We start from the raw sequence: 24,755 nt of genomic DNA, 5'->3' as shown, positions 1-24,755 counted from the left end.
ATTTGGTCTTACCAAAGCCCTACATAAGTGAAGTAAGAGTTCCTTCCTCCTATACTCCAAACCCTTTGTAATAAAGGCTAATTGCTTGCTGTACTTGCAATGTTAACTTTCTGTGATTTGTGCACAAGGACCCCACATCCCACTGCATACCAACATTTACTAGTATCTCAACTTTAAAAAAAATCCTTCTTTTTCATTCTTCCTGCCAAACTAGACAATTTCACACTGCCCCCCCCCCCCCCCCCAATTATACTTCATCTGCCACCTTCTTGCCCAATCACTTAATCAGACTACATCCCTTTGCAGTTTCTTTGCATCCTCCTCAGTTTAATTTCTCATCTAACTTTGTATTGTCAGCAAACTTGAATATATTACACTTGGTCTCCTTGGCTAAGTCACTGATATAGAATGTAAATAGCTGAGGCCCAAGCACTGATCTCTGTGGCACTCTACTAGTTACACCCTTTTAATAATCCATTCATAAATCTCCAGTATATGAAATATGCACCTTTACTTTGCTTAGGCATATCCAAACAACATCTGCTATTTCTCAACAGAAAGATATGTCCAGCAGATAACTGTCAGCTATGCAGATACGGAGTTCTATTTTTGGCACATAGAGATGATATCCATTTTGGGATCTCTCTTCTGCACCCAGTCTTAGTTCTGTACCCAACCTGGTTCAAGGACATCATCTTGGAAAACTGCCAATATTATCTACTTGCAGTTCCCAGTGAATGGAGAACACACGTTAACAATCCTTCCTCACTCTTCAGATGTATAGCCAAAGGGCAGTTGACTGCCTACAATATACCTATGATTCAAGAGCACAAACACAAAAAACAGAAGGACAAATGGAGGTCCAATCTGATTCTGCTCAGTTCCTGATCTGAATCATGTCAAGCAGGGTTGATCCTTTCCTCCTCCTACAGTCTCTCACTACAGCAGTTCCTTGTGCCTCTCGGCAGTCAACTTCAAATGACAACCTGGGTGCAGGCTGACTTACCTACCCTCCCTGGCACCAGAGGTGCCTTTACTATGGGATAATTTATAAAGAAATAAAACTTTAAAAAAGTACTTTTATCTGGTTCTGCTGGGAGGCCTTGCTAAAAATACCTCCACACGTGAAGCTATCCTCTTCAAAATCTGACTGGTTATTGACAGAGATAATTCTAATCTATACCCCATGTGCTTGAATTTGGATCCCAGGCAACCAAACCACCAATGCTTGTTGCATGCAAGAGTGTTTAATTTATTATTAAAAACAGCTTTGCTGTATTTACCATCTAAATTACTGTCCTTGTTGTACATTTATTCTGCAGACAAAATTCACTGCTAAAACAAGACCAGTGCCTTCTCAGGCCATTCCTGCTCTGTTATGGCTGGCACCTCTGTGCAGCAGTTTCATAAACTTGGCCATGTGCAAGGAATGGCTGCAGAAATCAGAAGGCCCATTAAAAAAAAAAAGTGCATGCACTTCCAGACATAGTGTATATGCATTTACAGTAATTGATAAAAAAAATCTTTCTATACTAATAATTTGTTCTGCTACGGAAAGCAGTAACTCACAATGGAATATAATTGCCAAAGTAGTAATTTGTCAAGTGTTAGCACGGTGTCAGCAAGCTATGCAGCTAGAGGAAGAGGCAAACCTGTTCTCACTTGATGCCTGTAAACTCACTTCAACTACCTGTGAACTCACACTTTGCACAGGAGTTCACTGAAGAGTGATCAGGAGCAGGAGTCCTTTTCTAATCTTTCCCTTGCCGAGCCCCATCAATGCTGCCCTGAATGAGGATTAACAACTGCAGCAGACCAGAGAACTTTTTTTTAAAAAAAGCTTCAGATTTTTTCAGTTAGTCACCATACAGCAGCCAAGTAAGGGAAATGAATTGGGTAGGTGTACAAGCCAGCTTTGTCTGGGAAAGGCAACAGAAAAATTGAGACAAATATTTTTTAGGCACATGGAATTTACAAGTAATATTCATATACCTGCTTAGTAACTGTCGAGTTGTGAGCAGCTCTGTTGAAGTGGGTCTCATGCAACTTGGAGCCAAAGTACACTGGCTGAACTTGGATTGCTTAAGGGACAAATCTAATGCCCTTTCGGAACACCTAATGGAGAAAAAGATTAGCCGAACATCTGTAAACGTAATATCCCCTAAGGTCGTTTCCGATTATCTCTGGTTGTGTATACACTACAGCCTCTCCCATCCAAAAAAGATGGAAGATCGTGGTCAAGCGAAGAGAGATACAAATGCTTGATTTATACTGTAATTATAATTCTCCAATGTAGCAGGTCCAAGAACAATATCAAAGTGGTCACAATTTTTATATATTCAGATTTATACCAACTATCACAGTCAATAATGATGAAAATCCTGTCCATTTCTTTGGTAATACTACGAGACTACAAACTGCACCAAATCTATTGCTTCTCTCTCTGTGTAATGCTTTTATTCAAAAGGAGCTGAGAATACAGTTTCAGTCAAAAAAGCATGGGAACTGGATCTTATATGTTCCTTGAAAAAGGAGTTGGATTGCTGTTAATCACTGTTCAAGGTGATCCCTGTAATAGAATAAAAGGAGGTGAGTTCAAAATTCTCCATACTTTTTGTAAAACTGCATAATGTTAATGGTTTTAATAAAACATTGCATGACCAGTTTCAGACTACAGCCCATCTGCTCCAGCCATGTAGGTCCACTCCCTAAAATTTCAGTTAGCTGTGTGCAAAGGAACCTGATAAGCTTTATGCCAAATGCTGCTCAGTGGTGCAAATTTGTGATGAGAGCCTGACAGATGCCCATTTTAACCATGTCTTAATCTTTCGCCTTACACTGAATTAACTGTCCTGACAAATGCCCTTTTTAAAGAAAGGTGCATGCAGACAGCAGGAAAGAACTATTTTCTAAATATTTTTTACAGGAGTTTAATTTACCACAAAATTAACACAAACTTGGCTCAGTATAGATAATGTCTTCACTTGAACTTGGCATGCGTTCATGCTGAAACTCAGTATCACACCACTGATATAATACTGTCATATCAATATATAAGGAAATTAGGAATTGGAAATTTATGTTAACGTGTTAAAACCAGCTGTTCTTTAGTTTGATGGCCAATTATGTGTCCAGAACAAAGACAAAGTACTTCATCTTTACTGTTCAGTTTCAGAAGGTATTTCAGCATAGTTTTGGTGACCTAAGCATAGGAAATCTTGGTAAAACAAATGAATGACTCAAACAGAAAGGTACGAAATAGCATTCTTATATAGTTTCAATCATAATAGTTAAGCTAGACTTACACCAATGAAGTTCCCAAAATAAATCACAGAGACTGCTACTGCGATAACTCCGACACTTGCTGCTGCTGCCACACCTAAGACACAAGGTACAAACAGATTTTACGAGGAGTATGTAGCAGATGGAGCATGTTGGTTTGCACCATAACCCTGAACAGCTATAATTACAACCATTCCCAGAATAATGGATCTTTGAACATAATAGGGGTGTAATTTAAATTGAGAGATTTAGATTAAACCATAGATCACACAACACACTGGGTGTGAACTTCATCTCCTACTTGAATCTTGCGCCTTCCTGGAGGTGCACACCTTGCCACCAGCCAATTCCGGCATGCGCTCGAGAAGAGCGCTGGCATGGGCATTATCTGCGTGTGCCAGAAGCAAGCGATGGGACGCTATCCTGACATCACACAGCCCTACCAGCTGACGTGATGCTGGACTTCCTAATTTGGACAAAATTCAGGCAACAAATTTGTGTAAAGTAGTGTTGAGCTGCAAGAGGGGCCGTGCACCAGCATTATTTAAAAGGCTTGCAGGGAAGGTAATTCTGAAGATCTTCTGTTATTGTCAAGTGCCTGGAAGTCCCGTGGAGTATTTCTGGAGGTGTTGTAGTGAATTCCTGGACTTGGAAGAGCATGTTGCTGCAGTCACACAAGGATGACAGTGGAGTGGGTGATTTGTCCACACAAAGGCTGCAACAGGTATGGGGACTGCAGTGCTTCTGGGTCTGCAGGGCAGCAGGGAGATGGAGCAGAGGCTACGGAGAGGGCAAGCTCAATGTGTTCTGTGGAAAGGGCAAGCTCAGGGTGATGCCCTCTGCAAAGTTGGAGCCAGACTCCTCCAGGTTCCTTGATAGTGACAGGATGCCATCTGGCAGGCCAGCCAATGCACCTAACATTTCGGTATGCAGCTCATCAGCAGTCTCTTTTATGTTGTCCCATCCAGGTCTTCTGCAGCAGAATTCATCTGCAACCTTGCCCTCCGGTGAGCTGATAAGTGAATCATCCTTTATTGCCCGTGTAGCTATAGCCCTCTCGTGCCCAGTGTTTCACCATGTGCATCCTCTACAGTAGCCTCCAAAGTACATGCAGCATAATGTATTTGAGCAGCTGGCTGCAAGTATCAGATCAAATGATGGGGCCGCTTCATTAGTACTGTGTTGTTGCTCTTTCTCTTCTTCTTGCTCCTTGGACTGTTGTAGCTGGGCAGACAGCAGTTCCTGGGTGTCTGAAAACAAAAATCTGAAGGGGATATCTGGTATGAGGGAAAGAGGGTGCAGTGACAAGCAAGAGGTCCATGGTCACATCATTAGCAGCATGCTCATCATACCTCAGGCTGAAGGTGAGCTGGCAGTTGAGGAGGGGCATAAGGCAGGAACATACCATCATCCTCAATATTCTCAACAATGCTGGCTGTCGAGATCACTGTCATTTTCAACTTCACAGTTTGCAGTACAGGGACGTATCAGGGAGGTCACTGAGGCTCCATATACAAAGAGAAACACTTCATATCTCCTTGCCAATTGACAAAGAAAAGCAAAATAAACGAACACAAGGTTTTGCCTGAATGGCAGGTTTCCTGATGGTACAAGGTGCTGATGACTGCACGCATTGTGCCTTGCATGCTCCCCATCAGAACCCTGCAATATTTGTCGATTGAAAGAGTTCCACTCCACAAATGTGCAACTAGCTTGTGACCACAGGTAACATGCCATGAAGGTCTGTGCCCAATATCCTGGCAGCGATGTTTTCATATATAACAACAAGAAATGCTGGAAATACTCCGCAGGTCTGGCAGCATCTGTGGAGAGAAAAGCAAAGTTAACATTTCAGGTCAGTGACCTTTCATCAGAGACATTTTGCTTTTATTTTAGCGATATTTTCATGCTGTGTCAGTCCTCTGAGACACTTTTATTCCAACAAGGTCTCTAAGTCAAAGGCTGGCCATTGGTCGATGAGGGTTATCCCCTCCTGACATGCCTCAGGTTAGGAACACACTCAGTGGTAACAGATCAGGCCTAAAATGGAATCCATGCTTCCAGAAGGAAAATCATTGAGAAGACAATCGGCATCCTTAAGCAACACTTCTGCTGCTTGGGACTATTCAGGAGGAGCTGTGCAGTACACTGCTGAGTGATATCCAAATTTATGTTTGTCTGCTGCATGCTCCAAAATGTTGCCATCATAAGAGACCAGCCCTTACCACTACTTGCACCCCAACAAATTGAGGAGGAGGCAGCGACCAAGAGAGCCCCTTTCTGCCCAAGTTCTGACTGAGGAGCAGTTGCGCTACCATAATGCCAGCTCCCCATTCACCAGCAGTCTAACATTTCTAACTTTTCTTCTTACAATCACCATCACAGTATCCTCCTTCACTCAACACACTGCTTTTTCCCCTTCAATTGGCTGCAAACATAAAAGCCAAAACCAAAAGCAAATCCAAAACCAAAATTTATCAAATCAATAAGCTCACATTTCACACAAAAACAAATCACCGTTATGTATTACCTATCTTTCAGGTTCCTGAGACATTTCCCCAGTGGCTGGACTTTGGGAGGTGGATGGCTGCTGAGCTTCAATTGAGGAGATTGCAGAGATGCTTTTGGAGAATGACCCTGGACAGCTCTGGGCCTAGAGGGGCTGGCTGCAGACTGCAATATCTCAGCCTGGACTCCAACAGTCTGGGCCAGCTAGCTGACAGGCAATAGCAACTGCACTAATGGAGTGGCAAGTGTGGAAGTAGCTGTGCTGTCATCCTGTAAGAGGATAGCAGGTTCCTCCTCCATGGAGCTAAGAAGACGCTTACGGTGGTACTGATTAAGATGACCAACCGTCCCATGTAAGAAGTGATGGGCTCTAAGCTCTGCAGAAAGTGGCAGGTAGACTCCTCCATGCTACATGACATCGTCCACGAGTTTTACAGGAGGCTTCTTAGTGTACCAAGCATTTCTTGGCGTAAGCCTATTAGCTTTCTTCAGTAGCCTGGTCCATTGAGGTCCACGTCAGAGTCCTTTTCAGCAGAACAAATATTAAGTCCTCACCTTCTGGTGAGCTAGCACCTGTTGCATCCTGTTCTCTTGCCCTGGCTCTTGTGCACTTGTGCTCAGTGACTCATCACATGCAGATCCCTCCTCTAACCTAGCCTATAAATTCTAGGTAGTGCGACGAGCAGAGCTGGTGGCTGGGAGAGCGAGATCAAATGACAGTGCATCTTCATTATCACTCATCATCTTTGTCCATTGGCTGAGGGACTTCCACGGCTAGTGAGCGGAAAAGAAAAAGGAATAAGTGTTAGGCTGTGGTGTAGGGAGAGTAGAGAGGAAGAAGAGTATGTGCTGAGAACATCTGCAGCTTGTCATGAAGATTGGGTGCAGAGGGAGCAATGAGGGGGAGGATTAGCTATGAAGCCCTACTCGGCTTGTCCATTAGTATTGCCAGCACCATCCCCTCAATGGCAGAAAGGGTATATAATCGCCTCCAGTGGCAGTTGCCCAGTATTACACACCACGTCCTTCTGCAAGAATAAGGAAGTGACTCAGTGAGAGTCTTGTGACAGGTATGGGTAATGTGGCTATGATCACTGAATGGCTGCCAGTACATATGTGTGTGTGTGACGTGAGTTGTGGCTGTGAAGATTGTAATAGTGTGGAGTATGTGAGTGTGGGGTGAAGGCTATCAACTGAAATGTGTTGTACTCGTTGTTGCAGATTCCAGATGGTGAGGAATGGTGTGAATTCAGCAGTCAGACTGTTCTTACCTTGACAATTCTTGTCAGATCATTAAACTTCTTCCAACACTGCAACCATGTCCGAGAAGCCATGCCCCTCGCAATCACCTTGTCTGCAACTTCCTCCCACTACCTGCCGTCAGATGCCTGGAATGTTCCTCCTCCTGCACTAAGGTCTCCAGTGCAGCACCTGAGAACATTACTGTCCACTCTTTTCCAGCTTCAGTCATTTTCACCTTGTAGACAATATCCACTTGATTTGCAGCCACAATGCATCGCCCCTTTTAGAGGTACCAGCTGCCTTTAAGTAGTATCTTGGACTCTCAATATCAGGCACCCACTTTATGTATGCAGGCAACACTGGCTGCATGCAAAATCGTGACATCAGCAGGCAGCATGGTTTTTATGAGCTGTCTCCATGGCAATTAACAGGCGCGGGTTAATCTCGGACCACAATCCCTGTGCCCGTACTCCTTAAATAGAGTCAAAAGGTGGTTAATATGATGATGTAAATTGTTTTTCCCATCTCTGGTCATGAGGGCTCAGCAGTGAGGCAACTGGCAAGCCTTCCTTTTGGGATATGAGATACAGAGAAACAGGCAGTTAGGTCCTTGAAATAAAAAGCTGCCAGAGCCCTTCAAATCCTTCCACTATCAAGTCCAGCAACAGAATAGATTCAACTAAACATTAGGATGAGCACAATCCTATCCCTCCTCATGTTCAATACTTCAGAAAGAGAGACTGTACACAAATAATTTAGCTTGAGATAGACAAATGGAAGACATAATTCCTTTGGATTAAGCCCCCTTCCATAGACTTATTTTGAATGTCAGGTGAGATGGTTATCACCATTTTTCTCCAGAAAACTGGAAGAAAACTCCATAAACACAAGAAATATTCTAGCAGGAACCTATGTTACCAAAGTTCAGCAAGACTGGAAATGCTAACCAGTTATATGTAACTTACCCTTGTATTTAAACCCAGTGTCTATGATTTCCTGCTCTTCTGCTTTGATTGATATTTCTTCTTCTTTAGACATAGAAAATAAAATTCTGATTAGCCAAAACTAACTTTATTCCCCGTACAACCATGTTTCAAACCTCGTAACTACACTTTTCTATAATTAATGAATGTCAGCTGAGTATTAAATACACAAGATGTTATTTAGATTAGATTAGAGATACAGCACTGAAACAGGCCCTTCGGCCTACCGAGTCTGTGCCGAACATCAACCACCCATTTATACTAATCCTACACTAATCCCATATTCCTACCAAACATCCCCACCTGTCCCTATATTTCCCTACCACCTACCTATACTAGTGACAATTTATAATGGCCAATTTACCTATCAACCTGCTTGTGGGAGGAAACCGGAGCACCCGGAGAAAACCCACGCAGACACAGGGAGAACTTGCAAACTCCACACAGGCAGTACCCGGAATTGAACCCGGGTCCCTGGAGCTGTGAGGCTGCGGTGCTAACCACTGCGCCACTGTGCCGCCCAAAGGATTCACAAAGGATTCAAGCTCGTTAACTCATGAAGAATAACAAAATGTTAAACTCTAGTAATACTTGGCCATGTGAGCCGCATGGATGATGGCAGGATCCCCAAAGACACATTGTACAGCGAGCTCGCCACTGGTGTCAGACCCACCGGCCGTCCATGTCTCCACTTTAAAGACGTCTGCAAACGCAACATGAAGTCCTGTGACATTGATCACAAGTCGTGGGAGTCAGTTGCCAGTGTTCGCCAGAGCTGGCGGGCAGCCATGAAGGCGGGGCTAAAGTGTGGCGAGTCGAAGAGACTTAGCAGTTGGCAGGTAAAAAGACAGAAGCGAAAGGGGAGAGCCAACTGTGTAACAGCCCCGACAAACAAATTTTTCTGCAGCACCTGTGGAAGAGCCTGTCACTCTAGAATTGGCCTTTATAGCCACTCCAGGCGCTGCTCCACACACCACTGACCACCTCCAGGCGCTTACCCATTGTCTCTCGAGATAAGGCGGCCAAAGAAAGTAACACTATATGATTTTTACAATGAAGAACTCTAAGACTGGTAACTAGTAAGCCAGAAAGCAAAATGAAAAGTGGGTAACATGAATTAACTCGAAACTGCTCCTGGCTGTGGAAAGGTTAGTTGCATTCTGATGCATGTGCAAACCCTTAATACCGTATGCAGTTGCTGCAATCTGTTGCATAAACTACAAAGGGGAAAAGAACATACTGGCGTCCTTGAAAAGGATTCCTACTACGCTATGTTAAATTGCAACAACTAGGACTATAATATTCTATATATACTATATTATAAGTCACATTGTATTGTGAAACCAGCTATACAGCTCGGTTGTAATTCTATTTCCACTGATATCACTGTTAATTGTATTATCCTAGTCTAAATAAAATTATAAAATAAAGCAGCTGTTAATAACGCATTACAATTGTGTCCTGTTCAGTTTTTCATATGCGTGGTGGGCTGAGACTTGAATGCTATTTCAACAATGTTGCACCTCTAATTCTGAATGGCATGTGGCAGCTTGTTTAATTGAATCAACTTATGTAGGACAACTCAAATATTTAGGTATTACATGCCTACAGCTTCAAACGTTGTGAACTGAAACAGAAGGAAATCAGAAGAAATAAACTTTTGCTTTTTTAGGTCAGGCAGAAAATCTAAATAAAATCAGATCATTCAGAGAGTTTACAAATGGATTTTTAAAAAAAATCGTTCATGGGGTGTGAGCATTGCTGGCAAGGTCAGCATTTGTTGCCCGCCCCTAATTGCCGTTTAGTTTAGGGATTTAAACTAATAAAGTGGGAGGAGGGGTCAGGTGAAGGGAGATTTGGAAATCTAAAAAAAGTTGAGGCAATGGAGCATGTAGCAATTTGGGTAAAGACAAGCAGAGTGGGACAGGAAGGGACAGAGATTTAACAGTAATAATGCATCAGTGAATAAGGTCCATGCAAAAAATAGCAGTAAAAAAAAAGGCTCTTTAACCGAATGAGAGAAGTGTTTGCAATAAGATACATGAACTAGTGGCACAAATAAACTAAATGGTATTGCCAAGTCAGAGTGCAAGGTTGGGAAATAAATATTCCAGGGTACACAACATTTTGAAAAGACAGAATGGAAAAGGAGGAGTAGCCCTCATAGTAAAGGATGACATAAGGACAGTAGTGAGAAAGAATGTTGGTTCAGAAGATCAGGAAACAGTATCAGTATAGGTGGAGATTAGGAATAAAAAGAGTCAGAAAAAGCTGGTGGGAGTAGTTTATAGGCCCCTTAGCAGTAGGTCTACTGTTGGACAGAGCATTAAGAAAGAAATAAGTGGAACTCGTAATAAAGGCACTGCAATAATTGTGGGAGATTGTAACCTTCATTTTGCCACGACAAATCCAACTGGCAAAGGTAGTTTGGAAGATGAGTTTGTAGAATGCTTTTGCAACAGTATCCTGGAACAATACTTTGTGGAACCAACTAGGGATAAAGCTTTTTTAGATCTGGTATTGTGCAACGAGGGAGGTTTAATTAGCAATCTCAGAGTAAAAGATCTTCTGGGAAAAAGTGATAATACAATTGAATTCCATATTAAGTTTGAAAGAGATACACTCCAGTCCCAAAGAATTTTGAACTGAAACAATGACAATTACATGGGTATGAGGAGACAGCTGGCTAAGGTTGATAGGGTAAATTGACTAAAAGATATGGCAGTGAATAAACAGTGGAAAACATTTTAAGAAACAACTTCAAATCTTCAACAAAAATACATTCCATTAAAAAACAAAACTCAGCAAGAAAGATTCATCCATGGCTTGGTGGGGAAATTAAGGATTGTGTTTGATTAAAAGAATGGGCTCATAATATTGAAAAGAATAGTAGTAAGCCTGAGGATTGGGAGTGCTTAAGAAATGAGCAAATGGCAACTAAAAAGTTGACAAAATGGGAAAAAAAACAGAATATGAGAGTATAACACAAAACAGAATGTAAGAGCTTTTACAAGAACAAAGAACAGGAACAGGCCATTCAGCTCTCCAAGCCTGCGCCGATCTTGATGCCTGCCTAAACTAAAACCTTCTGCACTTCCGGGGACCATATCCCTCTATTCCCATCCTATTCATGTACTTGTCAAGATGTCTCTTAAACGTCGCTATCGTACCTGCTTCCACCATCTCCCCCGGCAGCAAGTTCCAGGCACTCACCACCCTCTGTGTAAAGAACTTGCCTCGCACATCCCCTCTAAACTTTGCCCCTCTCACCTTAAACCTATTGTCCCCTAGTAACTGACTCTTCCACCCTGGGAAAAAGCTTCTGACTATCCACTCTGTCCATGCCCTCATAACTTTGTAAACCTCTATCATGTCGCCCCTCCACCTCCGTCGTTCCAGTGAAAACAATCCGAGTTTATCCAATCTCTCCTCATAGTTAATGCCCTCCAGACCAGGCAACATCCTGGTAAACCTCCTCTGTACCCTCTCCAAAGCCTCCAAGTCCTTCTGGTAGTGTGGCAACCAGAATTGTACGCAATATTCTAAGTGTGGCCTAACTAAAGTTCTGTACAGCTGCCAATTTTTATACTCTATGCCCCGACCGATGAAGGCAAGCATGCCGTATGCCTTCTTGACTACCTTATCCACCTGCGTTGCCACTTTCAGTGACCTGTGGACCTGTACGCCCAGATCTCTCTGCCTGTCAATACTCCTAAGGGTTCTGCCATTTACTGTATACTTCCCACCTGCATTAGACCTTCCAAAATGAATTACCTCACATTTGTCCGGATTAAACTCCATCTGCTATTTCTCTGCCCAAGTCTCCAACCGATCTATATCCTGCTGTATCCTCTGACAACCCTCATCACTATCCGCAACTCCACCGACCTTTGTGTCGCCCGCAAACTTACTAATCAGACACGCTACATTTTCCTCCAAATCATTTATATATACTACAAACAGCAAAGGTCCCAGCACTGAAATCTGCGGAACACCACTAGTCACATCCCTCCATTCAGAAAAGCACCCTTCCACTGCTACCCACTGTCTTCTATGACTGAGCCAGTTCTGTATCCATCTTGCCAGTTCACCTCTGATCCCGTGTGACTTCACCTTTTGTACCAGTCTGCCATGAGGGACAAGTATATAAAAATGAAGAGAGTAGCTAAAGTAAACATTGGCCCCTCAGAAGCAGAGACAGGAGAAATTATTGTGGGGAATGAGGAAAATGGCTGAGATTTTGACAAATATTTTGTGTCTGTGGTCGCTGTGCAAGACACAAATTATATACCAGAAATCGAAGGTAACTAAGAGGCTAATAAGAGTGAGAAACTTAACGTAACTAATATTAGCAGAGAAAAAGTATTAGAAAAACTTAAGGGACTAAAAGCTGACAAATCCCCAGGCCTGTACCCTAGAATTCTAAAACAGGTAGCTGCAGAAATAGTGGATGTACTCGTTATGGTTTTCCAAAATTGCCTAGATTCTAGAACGGTCCCAGCAGATTGTAAGTTAGCAAATGTAACAGCAGTCTTCAAGAAAGGAGGAGAGCAAAAACAGGGAACTACAGGCCAGTTAGCCTGACATCAGTCATCAGGAAAATGCTGGATTCTAGTGCTACAGAAGTCCTAACAGTGCACTTAGAAAATCATAGTACGATCAGACAAAATCAACATGGTTTTACAAAAGGAAAATAGTGTTTATCGAATTTATTAGAGTTTTTAAGGATGTAACTAGCATTGTAGATAAAGGGGAGCCAGTAGATGTGGTGTACTTGGATTTCCAAAGGCATTCGATAAGGCATTTTTTATTTGTTCGTGGGATGTGGGTGTGGCTGGCTAGGCCAACAATTTATCGCCCATCCCTAATTGCCCTTGAAAAGGTGGTGGTGAGCTGTCTTCTTGAACTGCTGCAGTCCTTGGAATGCAGGTACACCAACAGTGCTGTTCAGAAGGGAGTTCCAGGATTTAGATCCAGTGACAGTGAAGGAACGGCGATATAGTTCCAAATCAGGATGGTGATTGGAGGAGAACCTGCAGCCTGGTGGGGCTCCCATGCATCTGTTGCCCTTGTACTTCTAGGTGGTAGAGGGTCGTGTGTTTGGAAGGGGCTGTCGAACGAGCCTTGGTGAGTTGCTGCAGTGCATCTTGTAGATGGTACACACTTCTGCCACAGTGCATCAGTGGTGCAGGGAGTGAACATTGAAGATGGTGGATGGGGTGCCAATCAAGCGGGCTGCTTTGTCCTGGATGGTGTTGAGCTTCTTGAGTGTTGTTGGAGCTGCACCCTTCCGGGCAAGTAGAGAGTATTCCATCACACTCTCGACTTGTGCCTTGTAGAGGGGAAGACAGGAGGTGAGTTACTCGCCACAGAATTCCCAGCCTCTGATCTGCTCTTGTAGCCACACCATTTTTGTGGCTGGTCCAGTTCAGTTTCTGGTCAATGGTAACCCCAGGATGTTGATAGTGAAGGATTCAGCGATGCTAATGCCACTGAACATCAAGAGGAGATGGTTAGATTCTCTCTTGTGGAGATGGTCATTGCCTTGCACTTGTGTGGTGCAAATGTTACTTGCCCAAGCCTGGATGTTGTCCAGGCCTTGCTACATCTGGTCACGGGCTGCTTCAGTATCTGAGGAGTCGCGAATGGTGAACATTGTGCAATCCATCAGTGACCATCCCCACTTCTGACATTATGATGGAGGGAAGGTCATTGATAAAGCAGCTGAAGATGGTTGGGCCAAGGACACTACCCTGAGGAACTCCTGCAGTGATGTCCTGGGTGTGGGATGATTGATCTCCAACAACCACAACCATCTTCCTTTGCGCTAGGTATGACTCCAACCAGCGGAGAGTTTTCCCCAATTCCCATTGACTCCGGTTTTGCGAGAGCTGCTTGATGCCATATTCGGTCAAATGCTGCCTTGATGTCAACGGCAGCCACTCTCACCTCACCTATTGCGTTCAGCTCTTTCGTCCATGTTTGGAACGACGCTGTAATGATGTCAGGAGCTGAGTGGCTCTGGTGGAACCCAAACTGAGTGTCAGTGAGCAGGTTATTGATGAACAAATGCCACTTGATAGTACTGTTGACAACCCTTTTCCTCACTTTGCTGATGATTAAGAGCAGACTGATAGGGCAGTAATTGGCTGGGTTGGATTTAAGAACATATGAAATAGGAGCAGCAGTAGGCCATTCAGTCCCTCAAGCCTCCCTCGCCATGCAGTAAGATCATGGTTGATCTGTCCCAGGCCTCAACTCCTCTTTCGGGCCTGCTCTGCATACCCCTCGACTCCCTGAGATTTCAAAAATCTATCTACCTTCTCCTTAAATACATTTAGTGACCTAGCCTCCACAACTCTCTGAGGTAGAGAATTCCAGAGATTCACCACCCTCAGAGAAGAAATTCCTTTGCATCTCAGTTTTAAATGTGTGCTTCCTGTACTTTTTGTATACAGGACATAACTGGGCAGTTTTCCACATTGTCAGGTAGATGTCAGTGGTGGAACAGCTTGGCTAGGGGCGTGGCTAGTTCTGGAGCACAAGTCTTCAGTACTATTGCAGAATGTCGTCAGGGCCTATAGCCTTTGCAGTATCCAGTCCTTTCAGCCATTTCTTGATATCACACTGGAACGCCACATAAAAGGCTAATACACAAGATAAGAGTGCATAGAGTTGGGGGTAATACATTAGCATGGATAGGGGATTGGTTAACTGACAAAACCTAGAGTAGGAATAAATGGGACATTTTCAAGTTGGCGTGTTGTAATTAGTGGAATGCCACAATGATCAGTGGGGCCTCAGCTATTTACAATCTATATGAATAACTTAGACGAAAAGACCGAGAGTAATATATCTAAGTGTGCTGAGAATGCAAAGCGAGCTGGAAATGTAAGCTATGAGCAGGACACAATGAGGCTGCCAAGAGATATAGACCAGGGTTGACCAACCTTTTCGCCTGGGGGGGGTCCACATTACAATTTTTGTCTTACATTGGGGGGGGGGGGGTGAGACAATTCTGGAAAGATAAAGGTATTAAAATTTATTTTACTATTAATCAAAACAGCAACAAATGTACATTTTTGTGAAGAGGCCTTAAATGAGAAGATTAATTTATTGACTTACTTTCTCTTCACTATGTTGGACTTTGAGAAACCTGGCATTTTTTTGCATGCACAAGTAGTCAATGTTTGCCTACACACTTGTTGTAGCGATGTGGAGCATTCCAGATAGGTGTCACTCTGTCAGGAGTGATCTTGATCACTCTCTCTCCCTCTCTCTCTGCCCCCCCCTTCTCTCTCTGCCCATCTTTCTCTCTCTCCATACATCACTTGCTGTCCTCCTCTTTCTTTCTCTCTGTCCCCCTTTCTCTCTCCCCCCCACACTCTCTCTGTCTTGCTTTCTCTCTCTCTCTTGCTGACAGTTGCAGAGATGGGGAATGCTCAGCAGATAGTCAATCAGTGCTTTTTAAATTGCAAGTCTGTTTCACAGCTGACAGTTGCTGACAGCGGCAACAGCCATTTCCCAACTTCCGACAGATTTGGGGTTTTCCAGCGGGCTTTTAAAAAACCCCGAATCTGTTCGAAGTTGAGAAGTGGCCGTTCCCGATGTCAGAATTGGTCAGCTGTGAAACTGAGTTGAGATTTTTTTTTAAAAGCTGGTCTGCAAGAAAAAGGGAAATTTCTCATCTTGGACCTCTGGCATGTGTGAGGAATGGCCAGGGTACAGTTTACACCCGCGGGCCGGATGGAAACCTTTGGTGGGCCTGATCCTGGTCCATATGTTGGACAATCTTGATATAGACAGTTTAAGTGAGTGGGCAACAAGGTGGGGAAGTGCAAAGTAATTCACTTTGGTAGTAAGAACAGAAAAGCAGAACATTTTTAAAAAACTTTTAAATGGTGATGCTCAGAGAGATTTGGGTGTACTTGTACAAGGAACACAAAGTTAGCAATCAGGTACAGCAAGTAATTAGGAAGGCAAATGGCTTGTTGGCCTTTATTGCAAGGGGATTGGAGTTCAAGAATAAGAAGTCTTGCTACAATTGTACAGGGCTTTGGTGAGACTACACCTGGAGTACTGTGTGCAGTTTTGATCTCCATATTTAAGGAAGGATATACTTGCATTGGAGATGGTGCAGCAAAGGTTCGCTGGATTGGTTCCTAGGATGAAAGGCCGAGTAAACTGGGCCTATATTCACTGGAGTTTAGAAGAACGAGAGGTCATCTAATTGAAACATACAAGATTCTGAAGGGGATTGACAGGGTTGACTCCGAGAGGTTGTATCACCTAGCTGGGGAATCCAGAATACGGGAGTGGTCTCAGGATAAGGGGTCGATCATTTAGGACTGAGATGAGGAGAAACATCTTTACTCAAAAGGTTGTGAATCTTTGGAATTCTCAATCCCAGAACATTGTGGATGCTCCATCGTTGAATATAGTTAAGACTGAGATAGATTTTTGGTCTCTCACGGAATCAAGGAATATAGGGAGCAGGTGGGAAAGTGGAGTTGAGGCAAAAGATCGGCCATGATCATACTGAATGCCAGAGCAGGCTAGAGGGGCCGTACTCCTGCTCCTATTTCTTATGTTAAGTTTTTTTTTGGCATTTTAAAGCTTTTGTGCTTTTTCACCAATTTTGCCTACACCTCAAGTCCCACCCCGAGAACATAGTGTTGATCTTGCCATTTCCTGGATTATGATGTAACACTGAAACCAACTTGGCACATAGTGATGGCGTTGATAGTTTGCTTGTGCCAGTTGGTCAAACTGAAGTAGAATTTGTTCCTCTTCTTCAGGAATGATGAGGAGCCGCATACACTGGGTCAAAGTGGTTTGAGATAAATGTGGCAAAATTATATCACACTTAAATCTAAACTCCCTTCCTCACAGCACTGTGGGTGTACCTGCACCGGATGGACTGCAGCGGTTCAAGAAGATGGCTCACCACAACCTTCTCAAAGGCAATTAGGGATGGACAACAAATGCTGGCCTTACCAGTGATGTCCATATCCCATGAAAGAATGAAAAAAATGAAAGCTATCCGCATGATCCCATTCTGACAGCCAGTGCAGACGCAGCAGGCTGGATAACTTCCTGCTGTACTGTAAAATTCTTGCAATTCTAGGTTTACAATTGCCAGCCAGTATACTTGAATAATATGGGATAGTGTTATCACCTTGAATTTAAACACCATTATCTTTCAGCATAATGATCAGACTATGTTGAGCGGGAAAAAATAGTCTCATGATCCTCTATGAGTTGTATTGCAGCATTCATATGGAAGTTTTGATGCAACAATGAGGCACAGCTGAAGGTGTCTCCCTGACTCTGAAGCTGTGCTTTAAAACAATCTCAAGGCTCCCTTTCAGGCTTTGTGCAAGATTTCCTTTAAGAATTGAGAGTGTTGGCAATGTAGAAAATTAGTTCATCTCTGATATAAATATCTGACATGGGATCTGCAAGCCACCTTCTTAATAGGCATTGCAATGGCTTCCTCAGTGGAGAGTATAGCATCCTGGTATCATCAAGGAGTGACTGAGATAGCGAGCCAATCAAGGCAGTGCTGAAACACTGGACATTCCATTGTTGAAAGCATTTGTATGTGATGTGGTGCAAGTATGCTTTTCTGAGACTCACTTCCTTTTCTACTGGACTTTTTTCCAATGTTGAAAACATTGAGGGTAAAGTTCAACAACCCGCTGTATACTTCAACTGATTTTACCTTCTATTAACTTCAATAGGTGCAGCAAATGGCTGATGCGCTGCTGCCTGTATTCTGATCTGCCACAGTTGAACTTTATTGCCATTGTCTCAATATGAGAATTATATGCAGTGCTGATTAAAATGCTATTTGAAACTGTGCTTGGTGGCAGGATATTGAAATGCAAATCATACTGGCAAAGACCAAGTGATGTAAAGTTATAAAGCCTGGCAATGACATGGCTCATGACTCAACAGAAATCTCTCACATTTAAGTATATGAATGACATTTCTATCCAAGATATAAACAACAAAACCTAACTTTTAAAAGCCCAATATCATTCAACTTTGACAACATCATTGATCAAGGTGAACAAGCTTTAGGGACAACTTACAAAATCTGCAAGAAAATGTAACAAAATTTCAAGCTCCCAAACGTAATTAATGATGGGGAGAAAAATGAAATTGTAAGCAACCTGTAGGTGAACCATCAAATGGCTTTCCTTAATTAAAGGCACAGTATCAATTAAAAGATTTGTCATGTTCCAAGGTTGCAATGGCACAGTTTTCCTCCTTTGATATCAAATATGTAAATGTACTGAGATTAAGAATCATGGAATTAATTGTAAGTTACTGTTTATGATTTGGAGCTGTATTTTTTTGCCATTTTAACTGCACTCGTGTTCTACAATAATTTGAAATCAGTGGTGCTCATATTACAGTCTTTAGGTCATCTATGTTCCACTCCCCTTGATCAGAGGCCCCTGGAAAAGTTGCAAATTGTCTGTTCTTAGTCTATCTGGCCATAGAATTCAGCAAATCTCTTTGCCCTTTTCTGGCTTTCCAGAAAAGTAAAACAATGGAATCCTATTAGGAAACAGGGCTATCCTTGCAACCATACAGCAGGTGAAAGAGTGGTTTTAAATCTATAGACCTATTGAAACTGTAGTTTTATTTCCCTTCTTTCTTCTATGAGGAGATATCAGTTTCCAATTTGCAACGTACCACAGTGGTTTGATTAAAATCGGAAGTCCACCATGGGAGGAATCACATTACTCTGTGCTGCAGCACATTGGAGACTGGTTCTGAAGAGAAATGCTGCTTCACACTGTGACCCTTCCAAAAAGTCACTGATCAATACTGCCCATAAATGCAATAATACACCAGATGATGGAATGTTACCATAAGAAAGTAGACTTTGTTATATTCTAGGCCTGACTTATCAAATTACAAGAAAATACCAGCATTTGTTGCAATACACTACATTTAGTACCTTCAATGTGCAGTCTCAATTTTAACCACCTCAAAGTGGGCTACATTTTCCACCCATTGTCTAGGAATGCATAGAAAATCTAGACAAAAATCTCTAATTCTTCACACTGTTTAACTGTGTACGCATAAACTTCCATTTGTTGAACTACATTATCTCTAATTTTACCTTGGATTGTTTTGTTCCCCAACTCTTCTGTAGTTGTTGCATCCAGAGATAAAACAAAATAAAAATGAAACAAACTGTTAGACTAGTGGGTAGAAAAGAAAACAATATTATTTTTTTCATGAACAGCTACAAATTAAAATAAACATTAAAAATACTTTAAATACACCAGGTGAAACTTTCAACTTTGGTGAGGGTGTAAAACGGGTGATCTTGGATCCGTTGCCTGAATTTCCTTTTCCCAATGAGGTGTCTAATGGCCGACCAATCTGATATCACTCATTTTATGGTCTTGCTGAAGTTGAAATTCTGGTGAATACTTCTATACACAATGAAAGGCATGTTTATTTGGAGGGTTTCGTACATTTATAAAGGGTTTAATAAAAACATTTTCTCTTTTTGGCATTTAACTTCAAGGTCTTTTTATGTATTACAAGTAACTGTATAAAGAAAATACAATGGATATGAAGAACAGCTACTTGCTTTCTTTATAGCTCAGGCCATCTGCCAAAATTCTTTTCTCAAGCTCACCACTTAAGACAACTTCAACATTTTGATCAGTACCTCTTATGAACCGAACATTAACCTTAAGCGTGCACTAAATGGGATGTAATGCACCTATAGGCTAACAAACTGCCCTGTTACCACAGGGTTTATATCAGAAATACTATGGGATGCCCATTACACACACTTCTCAAATAGGCAGAAAAATGCTACAGACTAGACTGCAAATCAAATTGATTATGAGAAAGATATATGTATGGAAGGAAGTAAAATCAGCAGATAAAACAGCACCATGGTATTTAACTTGCACAGATACTTCAATAAACTGTTTTCTGAATTTAAAATAACAAAACATTTTGGGATTCAAGGTCTCTTTAATTAAAACTGAGTTGGTTGATGATTTTTATATTAGCACAACCCTTTGTACTTACCAAGTTCTGTCCAGCTATAGCAATCTGGAAATACAGCAGACCTAAATGAACTCAAGAACCTAGGTCTGTCGTATGTAAATAACTGGTGTAGATGGCTACTCATACCTCAGAAAAAAACATATTTTTTCTTCACTAAACAAGTTTATTTGAAGACTTTTCTCAACAGACAGGTACGCAATTCTTATGACGAATAATGTTTTTCAGGCAAGTAAAACACTCAAAAGGACTGCGGGTCAGCTAAAGGGCCAACAACGTAGTCCTAATTGTGTTGTAGCATTAATTCTCCTGATTTGTACTCATTTAGTACAAGATTGAAAGATGGGATTGAGGGGGTTATTGAGTTCATAATGGAAACATATTAACTTTTTAATAACTTGCAGTGGGGTGAATCTTCATTTCCATCATAACTACTCATATTATAATCAATACTAGCAAATCTTGTTGCATTCCTCCCAGTAACTCAGATTTATGCTGCAAAAATGGAGGGTTCTGTCTAGTGGAAGTGAAGGTGGAGATCTCCATTGAAAGAGACAGTGAGGTATTGTTTGACTGACTTTTGGAAAATAATTACCAAGAGTTTTTCTTATACATTGCAAGTAAATAAATAAGTTACCTTAATAGAAAAACAATCCTGTACATAACTTGGAAAACAGCCCTTTAGCTTTAGCATCTGTTTCGTGTCTGAATTTTAATGGTGGAGGCCAAGAAATAAATGAAATTTTATCTCAACTTCTTTACCAGATATCTCTGCAACAGCACTTAGTATCATTAAATGTTTGCTTAAATAAATATATTTAAATTCACAGAGCATTCTTCCAAACTTTAATAATGGTGCAATCGTTTTAAAATTTCAGGCCAAGGGGGTCGGCCACGTTGCCTGGAAATAAGTCTGTGTGAATAGTGATAGGAAAGACTTGATGGCACAGCCAAAGATTTCTTGCCTATGCAGCTTAAGTAAGAACAAACCAAAGAGAGAGTCTGGTCAGCACTTATCCGCTAAGTAACACTCTGTTAAAGTAACTGCAAAGAGGTGTGCTGTTAAGCAAAACCAAAGGACATTCAAAGCAATACTAAAGCCTTTTCAGAGCAATGTGGAGCTGCTACAAATTATTTATTATTTAGCATATGCAGACTCTATGTACAATTCCAGCTATCATAGAGCATAATCAATACCAGCATGCAATTAGTTGGTGGGCAGGACATGGGACATGGCTTGTATTTGTCCACAAGGATATTTGCTGTTGCCACAAAGGCCTCATAAGTGAAAATTTGAGGTATGCTATCCCTCCCCAGTTCAAAAGTGGTTGGGAGTCACTCAATCAGGATGTGGCTAGTTGAAATAAAAAGAGAAAGTGTTGGAAATACTCAGCAGGTCAGGCAGCATCTGTGGAGAGAGAAGCAGAGTTAACGTTTCAGGTCTGTGACCTTTCATTAGAACCGGCAAAGGTTAGAAAAGAATTAGGTTTTCATCAAGTGGGGGGGGAAGAGAACAAAAGGAAAGGTGTGTGATAGGACAGAGGGCAGGAGAGATGGGACAAAGGCAAAGGGAGTGCTAATGGTTGTTGTGAGAGACAAAGCATTAGTCCAGAGTGTTAATGGCAGAATAATGAACAGCTCTGTCCAAAAGCACAACATGAAAAACAAGTTTAAAGCAGGCATATGCTTAAAATGTAAAATAAAATAATAAAAAAAGGCCAGTCATGCTCTGAAATTGTTGAACTCAATGTTGAGTCCGGAAGGTGTAGAGTACTAATTGAAAGATGAGATGGCTGTTCCTCGAGCTTGTGTTGATGTTCACTGGAACACTGCAGCAGGCCAAGGACAGAAATGTGGGCATGAGAGCAGAGGGGTAAGTTGAAATGGCAAGCAGCCGGAAGCTCAGGGTCATGCTTGCAGACTAAGCGGAGGTGTTCCACAAAGCAGTCACCCAATCAGCATTTGGTCTCCCCATTATAGAGGCAACCGCATTGTGAGCACCGAATACAGTATACTAAATTGAAGGAAGTACAATTGATGCTTCACCTGGAAGGAGTATTTGGGGCCTTGAATGGTGAGGAGAGAGGAGGTAAAAGGGCAGGTATTACACCTCCTGTGATTGCATGGGAAGGTGCCATGGGAAGGTGATGAGGTGTCGGGGGTAATGGAGGAGTTTACCAAGGTGTTGTGGAGGGAATGATCCCTTCGGAATGCTGACAGGGGAGGATGGGGAATATATCTTTAGTGGTGGCATCACGCTGGAGGTGGCAGAAATGGCAGAGGATGATCCGTTGGATGTGGGGGCTGGTGGGGCGGAAAATGAGGACAAGGGGAACCCTGTCCTGGTTCTGGGAGGGAGGGGAAGGTGTGAGGGCAGAAGTGCAGCAAATGGGTCAGACGCAGCTGAAAGCCCTGTCAACCACAGTGGGGGAAATCCTCAGTTAAGGAAAAAGGAAGACACATCAGAAGCGCTGTTGTGGAATGTTGCATCATCAGAACAGATGCGTCAGAGGCGGAGAAACTGGGAGAATGGAATGGAGTCCTTACAAGAAGCAGGGTGTGAGGAAGTGTAGTCAAGGTAGCCGTGGGAGTCGGTGGGCTTATAATGAACATTAGTGGACAGCCTATTCCCAGAGATGAAGACAGAGAAGTCAGGGAAGGGAAGGGAAATGTCGGAGATAGACCATGTAAAGGTGACAGAAGGGTGGAAATTGGAAGTAAAGTTGAAGAAGTTTTCCAGTTTAGGGTGAGAGCAGGAAACGGCACCGATACAGTCATCAATGTACAGGGAGAGGAGTTGGGGAAGGGGGCCTGAGTTGAACTATTACAAGGAATGTTTGACATACCCCACAAAAAGACAGGCATAACTAGGACCTATGCGGGTACCCAAAGCAACATCTTTTATTTGACGGAAGTGAGTGGAGTTGAAGAAGTTTTTCAATGTGAAAACAAGTTCAGCCAGGTGGAAGAGGGTGGAGGTGTATGGGGACTGGTTGGGCCTCCGTTCAAGAAGGAAGAGGAGTGCCCTCAGACCATCCTGGTGGGGGATCAAGGTGCAGAGAGATTGAACGTCCATAGCGAAGAAGAGGTGGTTAGGGCCAGGAAACTGGAAATTGTCTAAATGACGTAGGGCATCAGAAGATTCATGGATGTAGGTGGGAAGAGACTGGAGGGCAGAAAAGATAGGGTCAAGATAGAAAGAAATAAGTTCAGTGGGGCAGGAACAGGTTGAAATGATGGGTCTACCAGGACAGCCCTGTTTGTTGATTTTGGGAAAGAGGGAGAAGTGGGATGTCTGGGGTTGTGGGTCTATGAGGTTGGAAGCTATACAGGGAAGATCTCCAGAGGAGATGAGGTCAGTGACAGTCCTGGAGACAGTGGCCTGAAGTTCGGTGGTAGGGTCATGGTCCAGGGGGAGGTAAGAAGAAGTGTTTGAGAGTTGACACTCAGCCTCTGCAAGGTAGAGGTCAGTATGCTAGACAACAACAGCACAATCACTGTCAGCAGGTTTGATCACAATATTGGTGTTATACCTGAGAGAACGAAGTGCAGCAAGTTCGGAGGGAGACAGGTTAGAGTGAGAGAGGGGAGCAGAGAAACTGAGACGGCTGATGGCACGCAGACAGTTCTCAATGAAAAGATCAAGAGTGGGTAACAGTCCAGAGCGAGGGGTCCAGGTGGAGGGAGAATACTGGAGGCCAGTGAAAAGGTCTGCTGGTCGGAGGGAGGATTCCTGGTCAAAGAAGTGAGCCCAGAGGCAAAGGTAACGGAAGAGTTCAACGTCATGCTGAGGGTCATTCACTTGCTTAAAACCTATTACATTTCTAACCTTTGCCAGTTCTGATGAAAGGTCACAGACCTGAAAACATTAGCTTTGCTTCTCTCTCCACAGATGTTGCCTGACCTGCTGAGTATTTCCAGCACTTTCTGCTTTTATTTCAGATTTCCAGCCTCTGCAGTATTTTGCTTTTATTTTTGTGGCTAGTTGAATCCTGGTGGACAGTCTGTGGGGGTGTAAATAATATAGCAATTTATAGATGCATCTGTTGTCTACTCTTCATGTCAGCAAGTTCATAAAGGAAAAATCAAAGAGATCAGTAAAGGTCGACCACATTGGGTCTCTCAAAGCGAGCTGTTCTATTGGTGGCATTGACAATGTTACTTCCTGATCACATGCCACAGACAGCCTGCTTTTTCTTAAAGGCAGACTGCCTCTTAGGGTAAGTTGGAAAAACGGTTTGCCCAAATGGAAAATTCTAAAAAATGAACACAAGGGCATGCAGAAGGATCCAGAATGATGTATGCAATGCTGCAGACATTAGTGCTGCAAGTGGGCAAAATGAGAGACGCCAGCTCCTGCAAGGAGCCAGGAAACTCTCAAGGATCACCCTCAGAAGGCAGTGGAAGCAGATGGTCAGGTAGGTCATCTTTGCAATAAAAACAAGAAATGCTGGAAATACTCAGCAGGTCTGGCAGCATCTGTGTAGAGAGAAGCAGAGTTAACGTTTCAGGTCAGTGACCCTTCTTCAGAACTAGCAAATATTAGAAATATGAAAGGTTATAAGCAAGTAAAGTGGGGGTGGGGCAGTCTGGACCCAAGGACCTGGCAGCAGTGCCACAAGAAGTTTCATGACCTCACATGAGCGGTCAAGGTCAGTGAATGCATCTTCATATGACTCCTTCACCAGCGTC

At 42.7% G+C, this 24,755-nt stretch overlaps 1 protein-coding gene across 7 annotated transcripts in view; it reads right to left on the bottom strand.

Annotated features, from left to right (window-relative positions):
• Positions 1–2,295: 2,295 nt before the first annotated feature.
• Positions 2,296–24,755, bottom strand: part of odr4 (odr-4 GPCR localization factor homolog) — a 127,095-nt gene continuing 104,635 nt past the window's right edge. For 5 of the 7 annotated variants that reach the window (XM_068037382.1, XM_068037381.1, XM_068037383.1 and 2 more), the window contains 4 exons: positions 19,156–19,182; positions 7,998–8,060; positions 3,306–3,379; positions 2,298–2,569 (listed from right to left, as the gene is read on the bottom strand). In XM_068037382.1, the coding sequence (XP_067893483.1) occupies positions 2,558–2,569; positions 3,306–3,379; positions 7,998–8,060; positions 19,156–19,182 (176 nt within the window). In that variant the 3' untranslated portion in view covers positions 2,298–2,557. Of the gene's footprint in view, positions 2,570–3,305; positions 3,380–7,997; positions 8,061–19,155; positions 19,183–24,755 lie in introns of all 7 variants that reach the window. The other 2 variants (XM_068037384.1, XM_068037387.1) reach the window with 1 other exon arrangement.

The sequence above is a fragment of the Heterodontus francisci genome, chromosome 8, assembly GCF_036365525.1.
Source record: "Heterodontus francisci isolate sHetFra1 chromosome 8, sHetFra1.hap1, whole genome shotgun sequence".
NCBI lineage: Eukaryota > Metazoa > Chordata > Chondrichthyes > Heterodontiformes > Heterodontidae > Heterodontus > Heterodontus francisci.
This window is presented reverse-complemented; position numbering and strand designations above follow the sequence as displayed.